The 19859-nt window shown below is 39.3% G+C and overlaps 1 protein-coding gene across 1 annotated transcript; it reads right to left on the bottom strand.

Annotated features, from left to right (window-relative positions):
- Nucleotides 1–6129: 6129 nt before the first annotated feature.
- On the bottom strand, nt 6130–19221 carry LOC135533058 (uncharacterized). Its single transcript, XM_064960450.1, has 4 exons — nt 19149–19221; nt 13388–13639; nt 12308–13254; nt 6130–8398 (listed from the first exon to the last, which is right to left on the bottom strand). The coding sequence occupies exons 2-4, from the start codon at nt 13548–13550 to the stop codon at nt 6239–6241; spliced, it is 3270 nt and encodes a 1089-aa protein (XP_064816522.1). The 5' UTR covers nt 13551–13639; nt 19149–19221; the 3' UTR covers nt 6130–6238.
- Between the last annotated feature and the right edge of the window lie 638 nt (nt 19222–19859).

Raw genomic sequence — 19859 nt, 5'->3', positions numbered from 1 at the left:
CTTCTCCCCGTCTCTTCCATACTACCTCACCGCCATTTTAGTTATTCGAAAAGAAAAGGCAACTTCTTGACTCCAGTGTTGCCAACTCCTCAGGAAGGGAAGTAGCTATTGGCTGTCCTAAAAGTCGCTAAATGACGTCAGCGCCTAATTTGGATAATTGACCATGTGCATGTAATTGTGATGGGCACTGTAGGAGAGAGAAATAACATAATGGGAGAGACAAAAAGTTAGTAAAAAAACACCCTAAATATGTTTAAAACTACAAATGAACTTTATTCTGTTGATTCTTGTTTTTTTTACGTCACAATTCCAACCCTCCTTTATCCGGGCTTGGGACCGGCAAAAGTGACCCAAAAGAGAGAGGTCGGGGCACGCCTTCTACCATATGTTGTTCAACCTGGGGCCCCTGATGCACGTTAGCATGAAGGCTATGCAGTACCTGACCTGTGGATGTCTACGCTCCAGGACCATCTCCCCTAACTAGACATGGACACACACAGAGACACCCGAGCACACAGTGACACAAACACAGAGACACCGGGGCACAGAGACGCAAACACAGAGACACCGGGGCACACAGAGACACCCGAGCACACAGTGACACAAACACAGAGACACCGGGGCACAGAGACGCAAACACAGAGACACCGGGGCACACAGAGACCCACAAAGACACACACACAGGCACGCAGAGACACACGGGCGCGCAGAGACACCACTTCACAATAACAATCACTTACAGTTGACCGGTTTAGCTCTAGCAGGGTCAGAAATTTAACTGACTGACTTGTTTGAAAAGGTGACATCCAATGACAGTGCTACTTTGAAAGTCACTGAGCTCTCAGTAGGGATATTCTACTGCCAATGTTTGTCTATGGAGATTGCATGGCTGTGTGCTCGGTTTTATACACCTGTCAAGCAACGGTGTGGCTGAAATAGCCAAATCCATTAATTTTAAGGGGTCTCCACATACACTATATATACAAAAGTATGTATGGTGGCACTAAACATGTATTGCAGATATGTAGTGGTGTAATAATGTTAAACATACTGTTGTATTTTATACTTGCTTCTTTGGACCCCAGGAAGAGTACTTGCTGCCTTGGCTAATGGGGATCCTTAATAAATACAAATAGCACGGCTAAAGGGGATCCTTAATAAATACCAAAAGCAGCATGTCTCCTATTCATTAGATTTGTATTATATAGAACTACCATAATCATATTGCAGGCCATCTCTCTCTCTCTCCTTTTCTGACATGACTGGTTTACTCCCGCTACACTAATATTAGGCTACCATTTATCCATCGCTCAATCAATAGCTGTGATGGAGAAGTCCGTCACTGGCAGCGTTTGACTCTCTGTTATCACACAAGTTAACTTCTCTATCTTAGAACATACATCACACACTATTACCTCCCGTCAGTAACAGTTTATGGTATAAATAATATACAGACAAGCGTTCATGTTTAATTTAAGCAACGTTTATTGTAGTTATCAATGTTATGGATGAGCACGTTGTTTATTTGGTTCTGTTCCTCGCTCTCCGTCTCTGTAGCTTCCGGGTATGCAGAGATAAGGACCCGAGCTAAGGGAATCGGGCTGGCTTTGTAGTGCCTGTCCAGAATGGCTTGTGAATGGGCATATTGGAAGACTCCATGTCAGTAGGGGTGGGGTTTTCTAAATGTGTTATATTGTATCATGAAAAACGTGTTGCAATGTATATAATTTATTATGTTGAGCTGAATGGAAAATGTAGGCTTTGATGGTAATTGCTTAATTAATTAGTGCTTGGTATGTTCTGATGAGAGGGGCTTCCCCTACAAAAAGAGCCTCTCATTCTATTCAAAGGAGGGACCATTTTGGATTGAGCCATTAACCTCTTGAATCTCCCCATCCCGGATCGTGACTAAAGCCTCAGGCTCATTAGCATAACGCAACGTTAACGATTTCTGAAAATCGCAAATAAAATGAAAATAATGCGCCTGCTCTCAAGCTTAGCCTTTTCTTAACAACACTGTCATCTCAGATTTTCAAAATATGCTTTTGAACCATAGCAATTGACTAATTTGTGTAGAGTATGCTAAGTTAGCTTAGCATTTTGAGTAGCATTTACGCAACATTTTCACAAAAACCAGATAACCAAATAAATAAAATCATTTACCTTTGAAGAGCTTCGGATGTTTTCAATGAGGAGACTCTCAGTTACATACCAAATGCGCAGTATCACATTTTTTTTCCTGAAAGCGTCTGTGTGTAGGAGAAATCGCTCCGTTTTGTACATCACATTTGGCTACCGAAACGAACCGAAAATTCAGTCACCTACAACTCGTTGTTTATCAAACTTTTTCTGAATTAACTCCATAATATCGCTCTCGAAACATGGCAAACTTGTTTGGAATCAATCCTCAAGGTGTTTTTTCACATATCTCTTCATTGATAATCGTTCAATCAACCTGCTGGAAGCCTGCATTATTCTCTGAATGCTGTGGAAAAATACTTGCAGCTGAGCACCAATTTCGGCGCAGGACACCGGGCGGACACCTGGTAAATGTGGTCTCTTATGGTCAATCTTCCAATGATATGCCTACAAATACGTCACAATGCTGCAGACACCTTGGGGAAACGACAGAAAGGGCAGACTTACTCCTCTGCATTCACAGCCATATAAGGAGACAATGGAAAACAGAGCCTCAAAAATCCTGCTCATTTCGTGGATGCCGTCTCATCTTGGTTTTGCCTGAAGCTGACGTTCTAGGGCACGCACAGAAAATATCTTTGCAGATCTGGAAACGTCAGAGTGTTTTCTTTCCAAAGCTACCAATTATATGCATAGTCGAGCATCTTTTTGTGACAAAATATTGCGCTTAAAACGGGCACGTCTTTTTATCCAAAAATGATATAGCGCCCCCAGAGTTTCAACAGGTTAATGGGGCAGCATTGTTTTTAAGCTGTCCCCATAATGTATACTTTGGATGGCAGTAGTTGTTTTTCTTCTGGGTTCACTATGTAAATAAACACCCAGAAGTACTGTTGTTTTTCTTCTGGGTTCACTATGTAAATAAACACCCAGAAGTACTGTTGTTTTTCTTCTGGGTTCACTATGTAAATAAACATCCAGAAGTACTGTTGTTTTTCTTCTGGGTTCACTATGTAAATAAACACCCAGAAGTACTGTTAGAGGTTTTCCAGTTTAACCTTCTGGCTTTCTCTACGTGACAATAGCCATTTATCTATCGCTCATTCAATAGCCAACCATGCTACCATTTATCCACTGATCAGTCATTAGCCAACCATGCTACCATTTATCCACTGATCAGTCATTAGCCAACCATGTTACCATTTATCCACTGATCAGTCATTAGCCAACCATGCTACCATTTATCCACTCATCAGTCATTAGCCAACCATGCTACCATTTATCCACTGATCAGTCATTAGCCAACCATGCTACCATTTATCCACTGATCAGTCATTAGCCAACCATGCTACCATTTATCCACTGATCAGTCATTAGCCAACCATGCTACCATTTATCCACTGATCAGTCATTAGCCAACCATGCTACCATTTATCCACTGATCAGTCATTAGCCAACCATGCTACCATTTATCCACTGATCAGTCATTAGCCAACCATGCTACCATTTATCATTCATCAGCCTACCATTTATCCACTGATCAGTCATTAGCCAACCATGCTACCATTTATCATTCATCAGCCTACCATTTATCCACTGATCAGTCATTAGCCAACCATGCTCCAAAGTAAATGGGTCGGTAGACTAATACTTGACAGTGGACTTATATGGGAAGGCTACAGTATTGCTGAGCGATAGGAGCGTGACATCCTAGTCTAGTTAATCTCAGAGCCAATACCAAGGCAGGAGATGGAAACACAATCATGTATCGATAAACTAAATATTACAGCAATTTGTCTTTTGCATATAAGTGTTGGCTGTAGGAAGCATTTAGGCTACTTTTAAATTGTTCAATAAACAACCAATCTTGCAGAATGGCTCCTTATAGCAGTTTCAGTTTGGAAAAGTCACTGCAAAAGGTTGAAACATTCTGCCCACACCTCTACAGAAATGTGCTCAAATGTTATTTTAGGAACTGTCAGAGGGCGAGGGAGAAGATCAAGTTTTAATTAGTATGTTTAAATTGTTCTGTCGCTGACAAATATACTAAACAAAAATATAAACGCAACAGGCAACAATTTTACTGAGTTACAGTTCATATGAGGAAATCAGTCAATTTAAATAAATTCATTAGGCCCTAATCTATGGATTTCACATGACTGGGCAGAGCAGTCATGGGTGGACATAGGCCCACCCACTGGGGAGCTAGGCCCAGCCACTGGGGAACTAGGCCCAGCCAATAAGAACGAGTTTCCCCCCACAAAAGGGTATATTATAGACAGAAATGATGATGCTGGGCAAATTGTGCGCCGCCCTATGGACTCCTGGTCACGGCCGGTTGTGACACAGCCTGGGATCGCACCCGGGTCTGTAGTGATGCCTCAAGCACTACGATGTCATGCCTTAGACCACAGCGCCACTCTAGACAATTCACCTAATTTCTATTAGAAAACGACATATATATTTTTACATTCGTTTCAAATAGCACAATCAACACAGAAATAAACATATTAATTTGAGAAAATCACATTGTCCAATGTTTTTAGTAGTTCCATATTGTTGCGGTTGCTGCAGTGTTACCATACGGCAACATATACACATTTAAAAATATATTTTTGACTTTTGTCTATTTGGGGCCATTTTAAGTGAGAAAAACAAATCCGACAGTTTGGTCCTATTTTAATGCGTGCAGTAGAGCGTTAAAAGTGTAAAGATGTATTTGACTAATTAGGCCAATCAGAAAAACATTATGTACATAGGAGATCTGTACCGCCAAGTAATACAATCTACTTTCGCACCTGGGTTTGAAGTTGATGCAGCAGAATACTGCCAAGAGGCAGGGATATAGTGGGCAGGGATATAGTGGGCAGGGATACGGTGGGCAGGGATACGGTGGGCAGGGATACGGTGGGCAGGGATACGGTGGGCAGGGATACGGTGGGCAGGGATACGGTGGGCAGGGATACGGTGGGCAGGGATACAGTGGGCAGGGATACAGTGGGCAGGGATACAGTGGGCAGGGATACAGTGGGCAGGGATACAGTGGACAGGGATACAGTGGGCAGGGATACAGTGGGCAGGGATACAGTGGGCAGGGATATAGTGGGTCGTTCCACCAATTTGGTGCCTTTTGCAAAGTGCAAAATTGGTAAAACAAAACTTTTGATTTCACATAATTTCAACATTATATCACAAAGAGCACATGTTCAACTTCATAAAAACACGTGTTCCCATCTCAAGAGGTTCAATAAAACAATTACTGTAGTGGCGATTAGTTGCAGGGTTGGCGATATCTTCTTCAATCAGCCATCAATCCCCTTATGACAGGGGAAATGAAAGCTTGTTGTGTCCATCAGGCAGTTGAATGCTTCACAACAACAACAAAAATAGTTGAAACATTTCTAGCCTGGCGAACAGGAGATCCCACACAGTTTTCACAACCAAACACCAGGAAATGGCCAATGAACCAGCTCATCTGCTTTCACTCTGTGTTCACTATTACACGTTCAATGTTTCCACATGAAATAAATAACAATCTTCAGAAATGACTGTCAAAGCAACAACTCGGGCTTTACAATAGTGGTGAAGCTTGGAGACATTTAGGGATTAAGTGGGTTAAAATCTTCCTAGAAGTGACACAAAGGGGCATTTTGGGATTACGTGGGTTAAAATCTTCCTAGAAGTGACACAAAGGGGCATTTTGGGATTACGTGGGTTAAAATCTCCCTAGAAGTGACACAGAGGGGCATTTTAAAATGCTGAATTTTGGCAATTTAGCAAGTCGATTAGAGGTCGACCGATTATGATTCTTCAACGCCGATACCGATTGTTTGAGGACCAAAAAAAGCTGAAACCGATTAATCGGCCGAGTTTTTATTTGACCAATCGAGATATATATATATATTTTTTTTTAATTGGCCGATTAAATCGGTATCGGCTTTTGTATCCTCGAATATATATATATTTGTAATAATGACAATTACAACAATACTGAATAAACAATGTACACTTTTAATTTTAACTGAATACATCAAATCAATCTAGTCTCAAATAACATGAGAACCACCTGTTAAAAGGAACCATCAGCTTTCACGGGTCTTCAATAATCCCAGTTAAGAAGTTTTAGGTTGTAGTGCAGAAAGCAGAGCTTGTCTGCCTGGTCCCCTGTCAGTCTGCTCCTCCACTTATCATAAATGATTTCCACCTCACTGAACACTCTCTCGCTTGGGACCGAAGAAGGTGGAGGACAGAGAAACTTCTTCGCCAGTGGAGCAAGTGATTGAAATCTGAACTCGTTCTGCTTCCACCACTCCAGAGGCAAGCCGCTCTTTCTGTCAATGACAGGCTCTGTGAGGTAACGCTCCAACTCAATGTCAAAACTGCCCTGGACTCCAGCCCTGCCCTGTTGGCTACCAAGGATTCTAGCGTAGAGGCTGTCCACCAGACTGGGTGGCTGATCTACCTGGACTCTTTGCCGTTTTGCACCTGGATCTGTGTCCTCCTCTTCACTTGTCCTTTCTGCTGTGGCTCTGGGATTTGGTTTCCTTAGTAGCTCAGACTCCTCCTTCAGCCACTCTGTTGCTTTCTCTGGTGTTGTCCCTGAGCTGAAGGCATAACTCTTGTAACGTGGATCCAGGACAGTTGCCAGCACCAGGCACTTTGTCTCCTCAGCCTTGGAGAACCTCCTTGTCAGACTGTCCAACATGGTCTTCCGTAAAGTGTTGATGCCTTGAGTAGAAGAACCCTCCTGCTGCAGCATCAGCTTCAGCACCGACACACTGGGGATGATGCATGCTGCTGTCGAGTTGGAGTGGCTCATCTCCACGGTCACCTCCTCCATAGGTGCCAGAGTCTCAATTAGGTTAGAGACCATGTCCCACTGTGCAGCAGACAGACCGCTGATGTGTCCGTATTCACCTGCATACGCATTCAGTGCACGCTTCTGTTCAAACATCCTCTGCAACATGTGTAGTGTTGAGATCCAGCGAGTTTGAACTGCTTGGATGATGCTGTGTTTGGGAAGGCCAAGCTCTTCCTGAATGGCCCTCAGCCTCTGTTTGGCCAGTACAGAGTGGTCAAAGTGAGTTGCACAGCTCTCCAGCATGGCAATAATGTTTAGCACAGCTCTCTGACAGGATAGGCCGTCGTTGATTACAAGCTGTAGGGTGTGTGCACTGCAGCTGAAGTCTGGAGGCTCTGCCAGTCTCACACCTTTCACCATGTTTGGCCCACTGTCCCTGAGGACCAGCACTACACGTTCTGTGTGGATTTCCCAGTATTCCAACGTGGTCAAAAACATCTCTCTGATGTCGTTTCCTGCATGTGATCCAGTCATAGTCTTGACATTCAGCACAACCTGCTTTCTTGTCCAGACATCGTCAATGAAATGTCCAGTAAGGCTCACCAGGGACTCTGTAGTGCCTGACCAGCAGTCCGTTGTGAATGCCATGTGTGGAGCGTTCCCTGGTGCCACCAGATTCTTCACTTTCATCACAACTCTTTCATGTGTTTTATCTAGCATTTCTGTGCCAAAGAATGTTTCATCTTTGATCCTGTACAGGGGTTCAGCAAGAGTAATCAGCCGCTGAAAACCAACGTCAGACACCAAAGTGAATGGCTGGTTGTCAGTGGCAATCATCTCAATAATTGCTTCATCCATCTTCTTGGCCCTTGGGTCTATGTCCTGCCATTTTGGATCTTTGTCCTGCCATTTTGGGTCTTTGTCCTGCCATTTTGGGTCTTTGTCCTGCCATTTTGGGTCTTTGTCCTGCCATTTTGGGTCTTTGTCCTGCCATTTTGGGTCTTTGTCCTGCCATTTTGAGTCTTTGTCCTGCCATTTTGAGTCTTTGTCCTGCCATTTTGAGTCTTTGTCCTGCCATTTTGAGTCTTTGTCCTGCCATTTTGAGTCTTTGTCCTGCCATTTTGAGTCTTTGTCCTGCCATTTTGAGTCTTTGTCCTGCCATTTTGCGTCTTTGTCCTGCCATTTTGCTTGTTTATGAAAAAGTTGCAAGAGTGTAGCCTGTGATGTGTCTGAATCACTTTTTCCTTGTGAAGAATTTGCGTTTGCTTTTTTCATCATTGCTTCCTTATGGGCGTTTGGGTGGATGTTCTTAAGGTGATTCCACAGGTTAGTGGTATTTTTGGATTTAGCCATTGCTGACCCCATGCTTATATCTTTATCACAAATAAGACACCTTGCTTTCCCTGGTGCCAATTCAATGTAATGGTCCCACACTGGTGCTCTGCTTTTCTCTGCCACCTGTAAAATTATCACACACACACACACACACACACACACACCTCTCTGAAGTGACAAGGATACAGAAGTCTGCTTAGGAGACACAACTACTCAACTGTTTGACTAATAAAGATAGAGTTTAAGTTACCTGTGATGAATGTTGAAAACAAAAACTGTCATTTCTATATGCAAGAAATCCTATTTTAATAATGGGCATGGTAAGAACCGACGACCAAAGTGTGAGTCATAATTCCCATGACACCTTCCAGCAAAATCTGAAAAGCGGTTCCTTCATTCATTCCATACGATATTTTTTAGGTCGAATTCAAATAAGGTCTGTGTTTCCTGTCGGATTACACCTTCACAATTTGATCACTGTGCAGATATCCACAGGACAAGGTAACTCTGATCAATATCGACTAAATATAAGCCGAAGATAAATATTTTTTCAGTAGAGTGGATTTATTGAAAATATGTTGACAAATGTTACCTTATCCTAGTGAGATTTACACGGGTATCAACAACACAGAGGCGTTGGAGGAGATCAAGACGTTCTCTATGGGGTCAGACCAACATGATGAGGTCATAATGATAGTAACAGTATACCAGTACCATCATCACACACTAAGTAGTGATAATAACATGAACGGTAAAATAACGAAGGAACCCCTTTCAAGTTCAGCCGTAACTTATTATAGGAATTATGACACGTCAATTTTTTCCTCTCTCTACCATTTGTATTTCATATACCTTTGACTATTGGATGTTCTAATAGGCTCTTTAGTATTGCCAGCCTAATCTCAGGAGTTGATAGGCTTGAAGTCATAAACAGCGCTGTCCCCAGTCCACCTGGCCGTGCTGCTGCTCCAGTGTCAACTGTTCCGCCTTATTATTATTCGACCATGCTGGTCATTTATGAACATTTGAACATCTTGGCCATGTTTTGTTATAATCTCCACCCGGCACAGCCAGAAGAGGACTGGCCACCCCACATAGCCTGGTTCCTCTCTAGGTTTCTTCCTAGGTTTTGGCCTTTCTAGGGAGTTTTTCCTAGCCACCGTGCTTCTACACCTGCATTGCTTGCTGTTTGGGGTTTTAGGCTGGGTTTCTGTACAGCACTTTGAGATATCAGCTGATGTACGAAGGGCTATATAAATACATTTGATTTGATTTTGATTTGCTTCAAGCATTGCGAAGAGCTGCTGGCAAACGCAGGAAAGTGCTGTTTGAATGAATGCCTACGAGCCTTCTGCTGCCTGCCACCACTCAGTCAGACTGCGCTATCAAATATCAAATTGTAGACTTAATTATAATATTATATTAACACAGAAATACGAGCCTTTGGTCATTAATATGGTCAAATCCGGAAACTATAATTTCGAAAACAAAATGTTTATTCTTTCAATGAAATACGGAACCGTTCTGTATTTTATCTAACGGCTGGCATCCCTAAGTCTAAATATTGCTGTTACATTGCACAGCCTTCAATGTTATGTCATAATTATGTTCGCAACGAGCCAGGCGGCCCACTCTGTTGTATATACCCTGACTCTGCGTGCAATGAACGCAAGAGAAGTGACACAAGTTAAATATTGATATTTCCCTAGTTTAATATTAATATTTCCCTAGTTTAATTTTGATATTTGCCTAGTTGAATATTGATATTTCTCTAGTTTATTATTAATATTGATATTTCCCTAGTTTAATATTTCCCTAGTTTAATATTGATATTTCCCTAGTTTAATATTGATATTTCCCTAGTTTAATATTGATATTTCCCTAGTTTAATATTTCCCTAGTTTAATATTGATATTTCCCTAGTTGAATATTGATATTTCCCTAGTTGAATATTGATATTTCCCTAGTTTAATATTGATATTTCCCTAGTTTAATATTGATATTTCCCTAGTTTAATATTAATATTTCCCTAGTTTAATTTTGATATTTCCCTAGATTAATATTAATATTTCCCTAGTTTAATATTTCCCTAGTTTAATATTGATATTTGCCTAGTTGAATATTGATATTTCTCTAGTTTATTATTAATATTGATATTTCCCTAGTTTAATATTAATATTTCCCTAGTTTAATATTTCCCTAGTTTAATATTGATATTTGCCTAGTTGAATATTGATATTTCTCTAGTTTATTATTAATATTGATATTTCCCTAGTTTAATATTGATATTTCTCTAGTTTATTATTAATATTTCCCTAGTTTAATATTTATATTTCACTAGCTTAATATTAATATTTCCATAGCTTAATATTTCCCTAGTTTAATATTTCCCTAGTTTAATATTAATATTTCCCTAGTTTAATATTTCCCTAGTTTAATATTTCCCTAGTTTAATATTAATATTTCCCTAGTTTAATATTTCCCTAGTTTAATATTAATATTTCCCTAGTTTAATATTAATATTTCCCTAGTTTAATATTAATATTTCCCTAGTTTAATATTGATATTTCCCTAGTTTAATATTGATATTTCCCTAGTTTAATATAAATATTTCCCTAGTTTAATATTTCCCTAGTTTAATATTGATATTTCCATAGTTTAATATGAATATTTCCCTGGTTTAATATTTCCCTAGTTTAATATTGATATTTCCCTAGTTTAATATTGATATTTCCCTAGTTTAATATTGATATTTCCCTAGTTTAATATTTCCCTAGTTTAATATTGACATTTCCCTAGTTTAATATTCCCTAGTTTAATATTTCCCTAGTTGAATATTGATATTTCCCTAGTTTAATATTGATATTTCCCTAGTTTAATATTGATATTTCCCTAGTTTAATATTGATATTTCCCTAGTTTAATATTTCCCTAGTTTAATATTGATATTTCCCTGGTTTAATATTTCCCTAGTTGAATATTTCCCTAGTTGAATATTTCCCTAGTTTAATATTGATATTTCCCTAGTTTAATATTGATATTTCCCTAGTTGAATATTTCCCTAGTTGAATATTTCCCTAGTTGAATATTTCCCTAGTTTAATATTGATATTTCACTAGTTTAATATTGCCTGCTAACATTAATTTATTTTAACTAAATATGCAGGTTTAAGAAACATATATACTTCTTTGTATTGATTTTAAGAAGGCATTGATGTTTATGGTTAGGTACATTGCTGTTTATGGTTAGGTACATTGCTGTTTATGGTTAGGTACATTGCTGTTCATGGTTAGGTACATTGATGTTTATGGTTAGGTACATTGATGTTTATGGTTAGGTACATTGATGTTTATGGTTAGGTACATTCGTGCAACAATTGTGCTTTTGTTAAATCATCACCTGCTTGGTGAGGTAGGCTGTGATTCGATGATAAATTAAAAGCCACCGCATCGACTATATGCAACGCAGGACAAGCTTGTTGACCTAGTAATATCATCAACCATGTATAGTTAACTAGTGATTATGTGAAGATTGATTGTTTTTTATAAGATAAGTTTAATGCTAGCTAGTAACTTACCTTGGCTCCTACTGCACTCGCCTGCCACGCAGTTTCCTCATGGAATGCAATGTAATCGGCCATAATCGGTGTCCAAAAATGCCGATGACCAATTGTTATGAAAACTTGAAAAATCGCTCCTAATTAAAATCGGCCATGCCTTTACTATTTATATTAAAAACCGGATTTATTGATTTCACAATGGCCTATATTAAAGGGCATCTCATTGAACATATATTTTTATATTGGATAATAACAGTAATAATGGAACGACCCTGCCATTTTAACTGGTGATATTTTAGGGACGATAACCAAGTGAAACTCATCCCACACGGAGAGCAGTGGTAAGGCTTCTCGCCTGTGTGTATTCTCTGATGATTATTTAGGAATCCTTCCCAATGGAATCTCTTTCCACACTGTTCACAGCTGTGCGGTTTCTCCCGTGTGTATCCTTTGGTGGTTATTTAAATGTCCTACCTGATGGAAACTCTTCCCATACTGATCACAGCGGTATGGCTTCTCTCCGGTGTGATATTTCTGGTGTTCATTTAACCGTCCTGCCCGACTAAAGCACTTCCCACATTGGGAGCAGTGGTAGGGCTTCTCGCCACTGTGTACTCTCTGATGTGTCTTTAGGTCTCCTGCTTGATTGAAGATTTTACCGCATTGGGAACAGTGGGGCTTCTCTCCACTTTGTATTCTCTGATGACTCTGAAGGCATCCTTCCAACTTAAAACTGTTCCTACAATGAGAGCAGTGGTAAGGCTTCTCGTTGTGCATTAGCTGGTGCCTCTTCAGATTAGATGACAGACTGAAACCCTTCCCACACGGAGAACAGTGAAAAAGATTGTCTCCTGTGTGAGTTTGTTGGTGTGCCTTTAAATGTGATAACTGATTGAAACTCTTCCTGCATTCAGAGCATTGATGAGGCTTCTCTCCTGTGTGTATTCTCTGATGTTTATTACGATTTCCTTCATCACTGAAACTCTTCCCACATTTGGCGCAATGGAAAGGCTTCTCTCCTGTGTGTATTTTATGGTGTCTCTTCAAATGTAATGACGAATCGAAAGTCTTCCCACACTGGGAGCAGTGGAAAGGCTTCTTTCCTGTGTGAGTAAGCTGGTGTGTCTTCAATATGCTTGGGGTCTGAAATCTCTTGCCACATTGACCACACCTGTAAGGCTTCTTTGTTTTGAGAGTCTGTTGGTGTGATTTGAGGTGAGTTGGACAAATAAAACTGTCTCTGCAATCTGAGCAGGGGCGGGGCCTACAAGTGTGCCTTCTCAACTCCTCTGGATCATAGAAACAAGTGAAGCAGTCCATGCAGTGGTGATGTTTCTGTCTTGAGTTCCTCTGTCTGTGTTTATGGTTTCCTGATGCTGTGGAACTGGGCTCACTGTCTGAACCTGGGTTGGAGATCTCTCCTGTGGGAACATGAACAGATATGGGGTTAGAATCAGGAACAGAGCATTGGAAGGGGCTTTAACATACGTTTGATGCAAGCAGAAGCAATACAATAGGCATAAACCTCTCTTCGTATTCCACACCTGAACTTACCTGGGTCAGTGATACTATCTACGGCTACCTCCTCCTCTAGGTCTGGAGCAGACACTTCCCTGTTCTCCACCTCCTCTTTGACTTCTCTCTCCTCCCATTCCTCTTTGACAATCACATTAAGTTCCAGTGTTTGACTGCAGTCCTCCAGCTTCACTGAGACCATCTCTGGGGACCCTGCTTTGAGGTTCTCTGGGCTGGAACACTACAGCCAGAACCTGGGGACTCTGTGGACTTGGGTTCAGACATGGAAGGCTACAGATGGATCCAAAAGAGGAAGAACAACACGTGAAAGGTGAGTTTCACTAAATAATAAAAGGGATATAATGCACTAGGAATCCCTGCTAATAAAATGGAACTAGCTTGCTCACGTTGCTATGGTGATGGCAACGACAGCTAACGTCAGCAATGTGGAGCTATTATTGGGTTATCTTTAGCTTACTGACCAGCCCTTGGTCATGATACAGTTCCAGTACATTACACAGAACAGCCATTGACCCCATGACGGAGGTTTTTGAAGATAATCTTCTCCTCGGGGTCAAAGGGTGACAAGGGTCTGTAGAGGTCAGCTCCGACTACATCGATTTCTTAAAAATGTAACATGGTAAATGCTTGTACCTCTGTCTGTCCTGTGTAGTTGTGGTAAATGCTTACCATGTACCTCTGTCTGTCCTGTGTAGTTGCCTGTCTTTGTCTGCTGAAATCCATTATTTTTTACTACATAAGACAAACAGAGGTACAGCATAAGGTGAAATGCAACCTCTCTGTCTGTCTAACATAGTGTGTATACATAAATAGTCTATCTTGTGTGTAATGCGTGTCATTTTGAATAGTATGGATCGGCTCTATTTTGACATTAAAAAGCTCTTTCTACCTTCTTGAGAAGTCCCTGATTTATATTGGTACAATAATATGACATTCCGTTACATTAATCTTCTAACTCACTCCCTAATCTTCTGACATAAGAACAGTCCCAAAACAAATGGTCAAGAGTCTCTGGGTCACAACCACAAAATAGACATTTGTTACATTATTCTTCTCATATGCATATGTATATACTGTACTCTATATCATCGACTGCATCCTTATGTAATACATGTATCACTAGCCACTTTAACTATGCCATTTTGTTTACATACTCATCTCATATGTATATACTGTACTCGATACCATCTACTGTATCTTGCCTATGCTGCTCTGTACCATCACTCATTCATATATCCTTATGTACATATTCTTTATCCCCTTACACTGTGTATAAGACAGTAGTTTAGGAATTGTTAGTTAGATTACTTGTTGGTTATTACTGCATTGTCGGAACTAGAAGCACAAGCATTTCGCTACACTCGCATTAACATCTGCTAACCATGTGTATGTGACAAATAAAATTTGATTTGTTATCAATAGCTATTTTAAATCTGTGTATAATAAAGGTCTTTACAGGGTGGATTCTATGAATGAGTTGGTATGATACTTCTTTCACCTTATTAGATATACGATATTTACCAGACAACAACGAAACTTTGCTCCAGTTCACTTGTCCTAGGGCTGCATTCCAGTACATTTTAGAAGAGGGAATAGTAACATATTGACATAGTTTCCTTATATACATATTATTACATTTATAGTTTAAAATGTAAATTCCTTCTAGTTGTATTGAGGCTACAAAACCCTCAACAGTTGCACTTGGAGTACTGTTATATTCTCCTAAAATGAAGAATAGCACCTTTAGGGACAGCACTAATGACAATTTGATACTCCTCGGGAGTGAATTTAACATGGTGTGTTCTCATAAATTCTGGATAATCAAATAGTTGTCCATTATTATTCAATAATTGTTTCACCCAAATAATGTTGTTGTCAAACCAGTTCTGGAACAATAAAGACTTGCTTTTGTATTTTATGTCTTTATTATTCCAGATTGTATATCTATGTAGGGAAAATTGTGTTTGTACATGAGGTTCCAAGTTAGAAGTACTTGTTTATGAAAGTTTGCAAGCTTAATAGGGATTTTACCCAAATCAACGTAGCATTTTAGTAAGACTTCTAGACCACCAATCTGTTGGAATATTAAATTAGGGATGATATTCCAAATGCAATCCTTATTTCTTGAGTAGTTTTTATCCATTTAATCTTAAATATTATATTAGAGGTTTTAATATCCAGAGTATTCAACCCTCCCTCACCTTGGGTGCTACATAGTACCGCTTTTATTACATAATGAGCTTTATTCCTCCATAGGAAGTTAAATCATTTAGTATCAACCATTGTAGTTACTGACAGAGGACCATCCAAGGCAAGGGAGGTATAAACTCATCTGGACCTTCAGACTGTGATAAAAGTACACGCCCAGATAAAGATCTCTTAATAACCAGGAGTTAAATCTCTTTCCAATGTCCTCTACAATAGGAGAGAAATTTAAGTCGGTCCTTTCTTTCTGATCTTTGCTAACTGTAGTACCAAGATATGTAATCACAGCTTTTACGGGGATATTACATACTGAGTTTAAGTCACATCTTTTCCACAAAAATAATTCACATTTCCTGATATTCAGAGATAAACCTGATACAGGTGTGGAAGGCATTAATACACTCAATAGCTTTCCTGACTTCATTATGATCTTTTTTTAAATATTTTTTAATGCTGGTGTCGTCAGCCAATTGGTCAATATTTTATCTCTTTGTCTTGTACCTGAATATCCCTCAAACTATCATTATTTATATGAAGAGCCATAAGTTGTGTGATCAATACAAATAAGAAAGGAGAAAATTGGGTGTCCTTGTTTAATTCCACGTCTAACATCGAATCTCTGAAGGTCCATGGGATAATTTAACAGAGATGTTACTATTATTGTAAAGTGTCTTAATTACATTTTGAAAATATTGACCAAAACCAAAAAATTGAAGAGTCTCAAAAAGAAAATAATGTTCAACTGTATCAAATGCCTTGTAAAAGTCTACAAATAAAACAAAGTTATCTTCCATAATGTGCTCATTGTTGTCTATCAAGTCCAATACTAGTAGAATAGTATTACACATATGCCTACCCTTCATAAAACCAGACTGGGTTTCATCAATGATTTGGTCAAGACCTTTTTCAAGTCTTTCTGCAAAGATGGATGCAAGTAGCTTCCCATCATTGTTCATTAATGTGATTGGTCTTCAATTTTCTAACATCATAGAATGTTTGTTTGGTTTGGGTATTACAGAAATGAGGCCTTGTGTCATAGAAACAGGCAGGACCCCTAAATCAATTGCCTCCTTAAAAACATTAAATATAAATTCAATAATATCCTTCTGATAATATTGATAGAATCCACTGATAACGCCATCATTCCCTGGAGATATAACGCCATCATTCCCTGGAGATATAACACCATCATTCCCTGGAGATATAACACCATCATTCCCTGGAGATATAACACCATCATTCCCTGGAGATATAACACCATCATTCCCTGGAGATATAACACCATCATTCCCTGGAGATATACCATCATTCCCCACCATCATTCCCTGGAGATATAACACCATCATTCCCTGGAGATATAACACCATCATTCCCTGGAGATATAACACCATCATTCCCTGGAGATATAACACCATCATTCCCTGGAGATATAACACCATCATTCCCTGGAGATAAAACACCATCATTCCCTGGAGATATAACACCATCATTCCCTGGGGATATAACACCATCATTCCCTGGGGATATAACACCATCATTCCCTGGAGATATAACACCATCATTCCCTGGAGATTTGTTCTCTTTTAACTTGCTGGTCCATTTTTTTATTTAATTGATAGAAATAATTTGATCACAAGACCTTCGGAAGTCTTCATCTATACATTTTGCATAGTCTTTGACAGAGTCCTAGAAAGGCAGATATGTTGTTAGTAGGACAGGCATGACTGGTATAAAGGTTACCATGGCTACCATGGAATTCTGAAACATCTTTTGAAACATCTTTTGGGTTTTCATTTTCTTTGCCATCTATATTAAGCTTATGAAAAGATGCAAATGTAGATTTTTTTTCTTTCTAAATTGTAAAAGTATTTTGTATTTTTTTTCCCCACCTTCCTCCAACCATCTCCTTCTTGATCTTACAAATGCCCCTTTTGCTCTCTCTTCATACATCCGGTCCATTTCTAGTTGTAAAGAGAATAACTGAGCCTTTCCTTCTTCATCAAGGTCCTCCATAGAGATTAGAGAAAGTATTTCCTTAATAAGTTTATCTTCCCTCAATCTTCAGCAATTTCTTTACTTCATGGCTGTTTGTCTTATTTCACACTTCCTGAATTCCCAATATTTCCCATAAGACTTAAATAGTTGGGCTTTCTTCCTATTGTCTTGTATAATAAGACATAATCTTTGGCATCCATCTTGAAACGATCATCTTCCAACAGTCTACTATTGAGTTTCCAATAACTCCGGTTCGGTTGTACTTCACATCCATTAATATTTAAAGATGAGAATATAACTTTATGATCAGCAAGAATTGATGGTTCAATTGATACCTTTCACTACAGAATTATCTAATGAATTAGAAATCAACCAGAAGTCAGTTGTTGACTGTCCGGACATGTCCTTGTTACTCCAAGTGAAGTCTCTTTTATCAGGACATTTAGATCTCCAAATATCGGCTAATCCAAGATGGCGGTTATTAAACTCAGGATTAACAATGCTGGATCTGCTAGGAGGGGGATATCAGCCAATCATCACATTAGATACAGTATTAAAATCTCCACCTAAGATCATTTTGATATCCTGAAATACATCTATAACTCTATGAGTCTCTTCTTCAAAGTCTTGAAATAATATTCTGTTGTTTTGTTTGTTGTTGGATGCATAAATATTTCCCTAATAAAAACATTTCACTGTTGAAATTCACTGTTAAAATGAACCAACGTCCAGAGTGACGACCTTCCCTTTAAATGCACCGGTTAAAACTGCTACACCTGCAGAGTGGTGAGTCTTGCTACTGATGACCTTCCCTTTAAATGCACCGGTTAAAACTGCTACACCTGCAGAGTGGTTGTTGTCATATGATAACCAGATATTGTTACCACAATTGCATCTCAATAAGTGACATACCCTCTTGGCTCTCATCTTTTCTCCCTGGGGCTTGACTGGAGTGCCAGGGTCGTAAGGTAACGGCCTGAGCTGAGGACTGGAGGGGCGCAAGTTGGGTATTGTTGTCCGTGCTCACCACATTTTCATCACCCATTGGAGTATTTCCCCCACACTTACATTCTGAAGAGGAGTGCACTCAATCACACCATCTTTTGGGGTTAACTGTCCCTCTGACGATCTCCCCATTTCTTTCCTTTTGGTTCTGGTCGTGGAAGTTTCCATGTGCGTTCTACAAGCTAGTTTTTGAGTTAGCAAGCTTATCTGGCTATCTAGTATTGTCGAAAACTTCGTTTTTAGAGGTGGAAAACTTGCAGAAAGTAATCAATTACTTTGGTAAACAAACTAAACCATATTCATATTCGGGGGTAATCACAGTAGAAATTAACTACCAAACGGTCATATTTGGGTAAAGAAATCCAATAATTCATTTAACTACCAAAACAAATTATCTACACTGACCGCCATCTTGCGCGCCCTCAGCGTGTTTACTCAAGGCTAGTTAGCAAGCTAGTTAGATCAATAGACTAATCAATGTTGATCGGGTGAGCGTGGACAAATTATCCGACTACTAAATCATGTTTGTTGTATCTGGAAACGTTATAGAAAATGATAGAAAGTTTGATTTTACCTTCACACTTGATTTTGAAAGTTGCCCGCTGCTGTTGTTGTGTGCCCTGTTTTAACAGAACGAGATATGCGCTGTTCCCGCGAGAATACAGATCTGTGCGCTCTAGACCGTCGTGGCTGCGCATATTGCGCAAATTCATTTAATCTTTCTTTCTGAATAGGATTTTACATTATATTTAACATTTATTTAACGAGGCATGATAACATTATATTTTACCAAGTCATCTCAGATCATATGTGAATTGGCTTGAAGACCATTTTGGCAGTTAATCACTGTTCCAAACTGATTAAAAGAAAGCAACTTCTTCACTCAAACTGTTTGTAATTGATTTACGTGTCGATAGTGCCATCTTGTGGTTTAACGGAGCGACTACACATTGCATTCATCTCAACTTCACTGATGTCTCTTCTTTCAGGTTGAATAATCATACAAATATACGACCAAAACAGCTATTCTGAATAATTCCCCCCAAAATAATTAAGGAACATGGCAACAGTAATGGAATGTCATATTTTTGTTCCAATATAAATCAGGGACTTCTCAAGAAGGTAGATAGAGCTTTTAATGTAAAAATAGAGCCCATCCATTCTATTCAAAATGACATACATTACACACAAGATAGACTATGTATGTATAGATACTATGTTAGACAGACAGAGAGGTTACATTTCAACGTCTGTAGGTCCTGCTTCTATCAAAACAAACAGTACA

The sequence above is a fragment of the Oncorhynchus masou genome, chromosome 5 (assembly GCF_036934945.1).
Source record: "Oncorhynchus masou masou isolate Uvic2021 chromosome 5, UVic_Omas_1.1, whole genome shotgun sequence".
Classification (NCBI taxonomy): Eukaryota; Metazoa; Chordata; class Actinopteri; order Salmoniformes; family Salmonidae; genus Oncorhynchus; species Oncorhynchus masou.
The sequence above is the reverse complement of the archived record's forward strand: the minus strand, read 5'-3'. Positions and strand labels throughout refer to the sequence as shown.

Bases quoted from the DNA above. Each gene is read 5' to 3' on its own strand.
- LOC135533058 (XM_064960450.1), bottom strand. From the start codon at position 13,550: ATGGTCTCAGTGAAGCTGGAGGACTGCAGTCAAACACTGGAACTTAAT. The intron at 13,255-13,387 runs GTAAGTTCAGGT...ATGTTCCCACAG, and splicing joins AGATAGTATCACTGACCCAG to GAGAGATCTCCAACCCAGGT. The intron at 8,399-12,307 runs GTAGGACATTTA...ATAATTTTACAG, and splicing joins ATGGGAAGAGTTTCCATCAG to GTGGCAGAGAAAAGCAGAGC.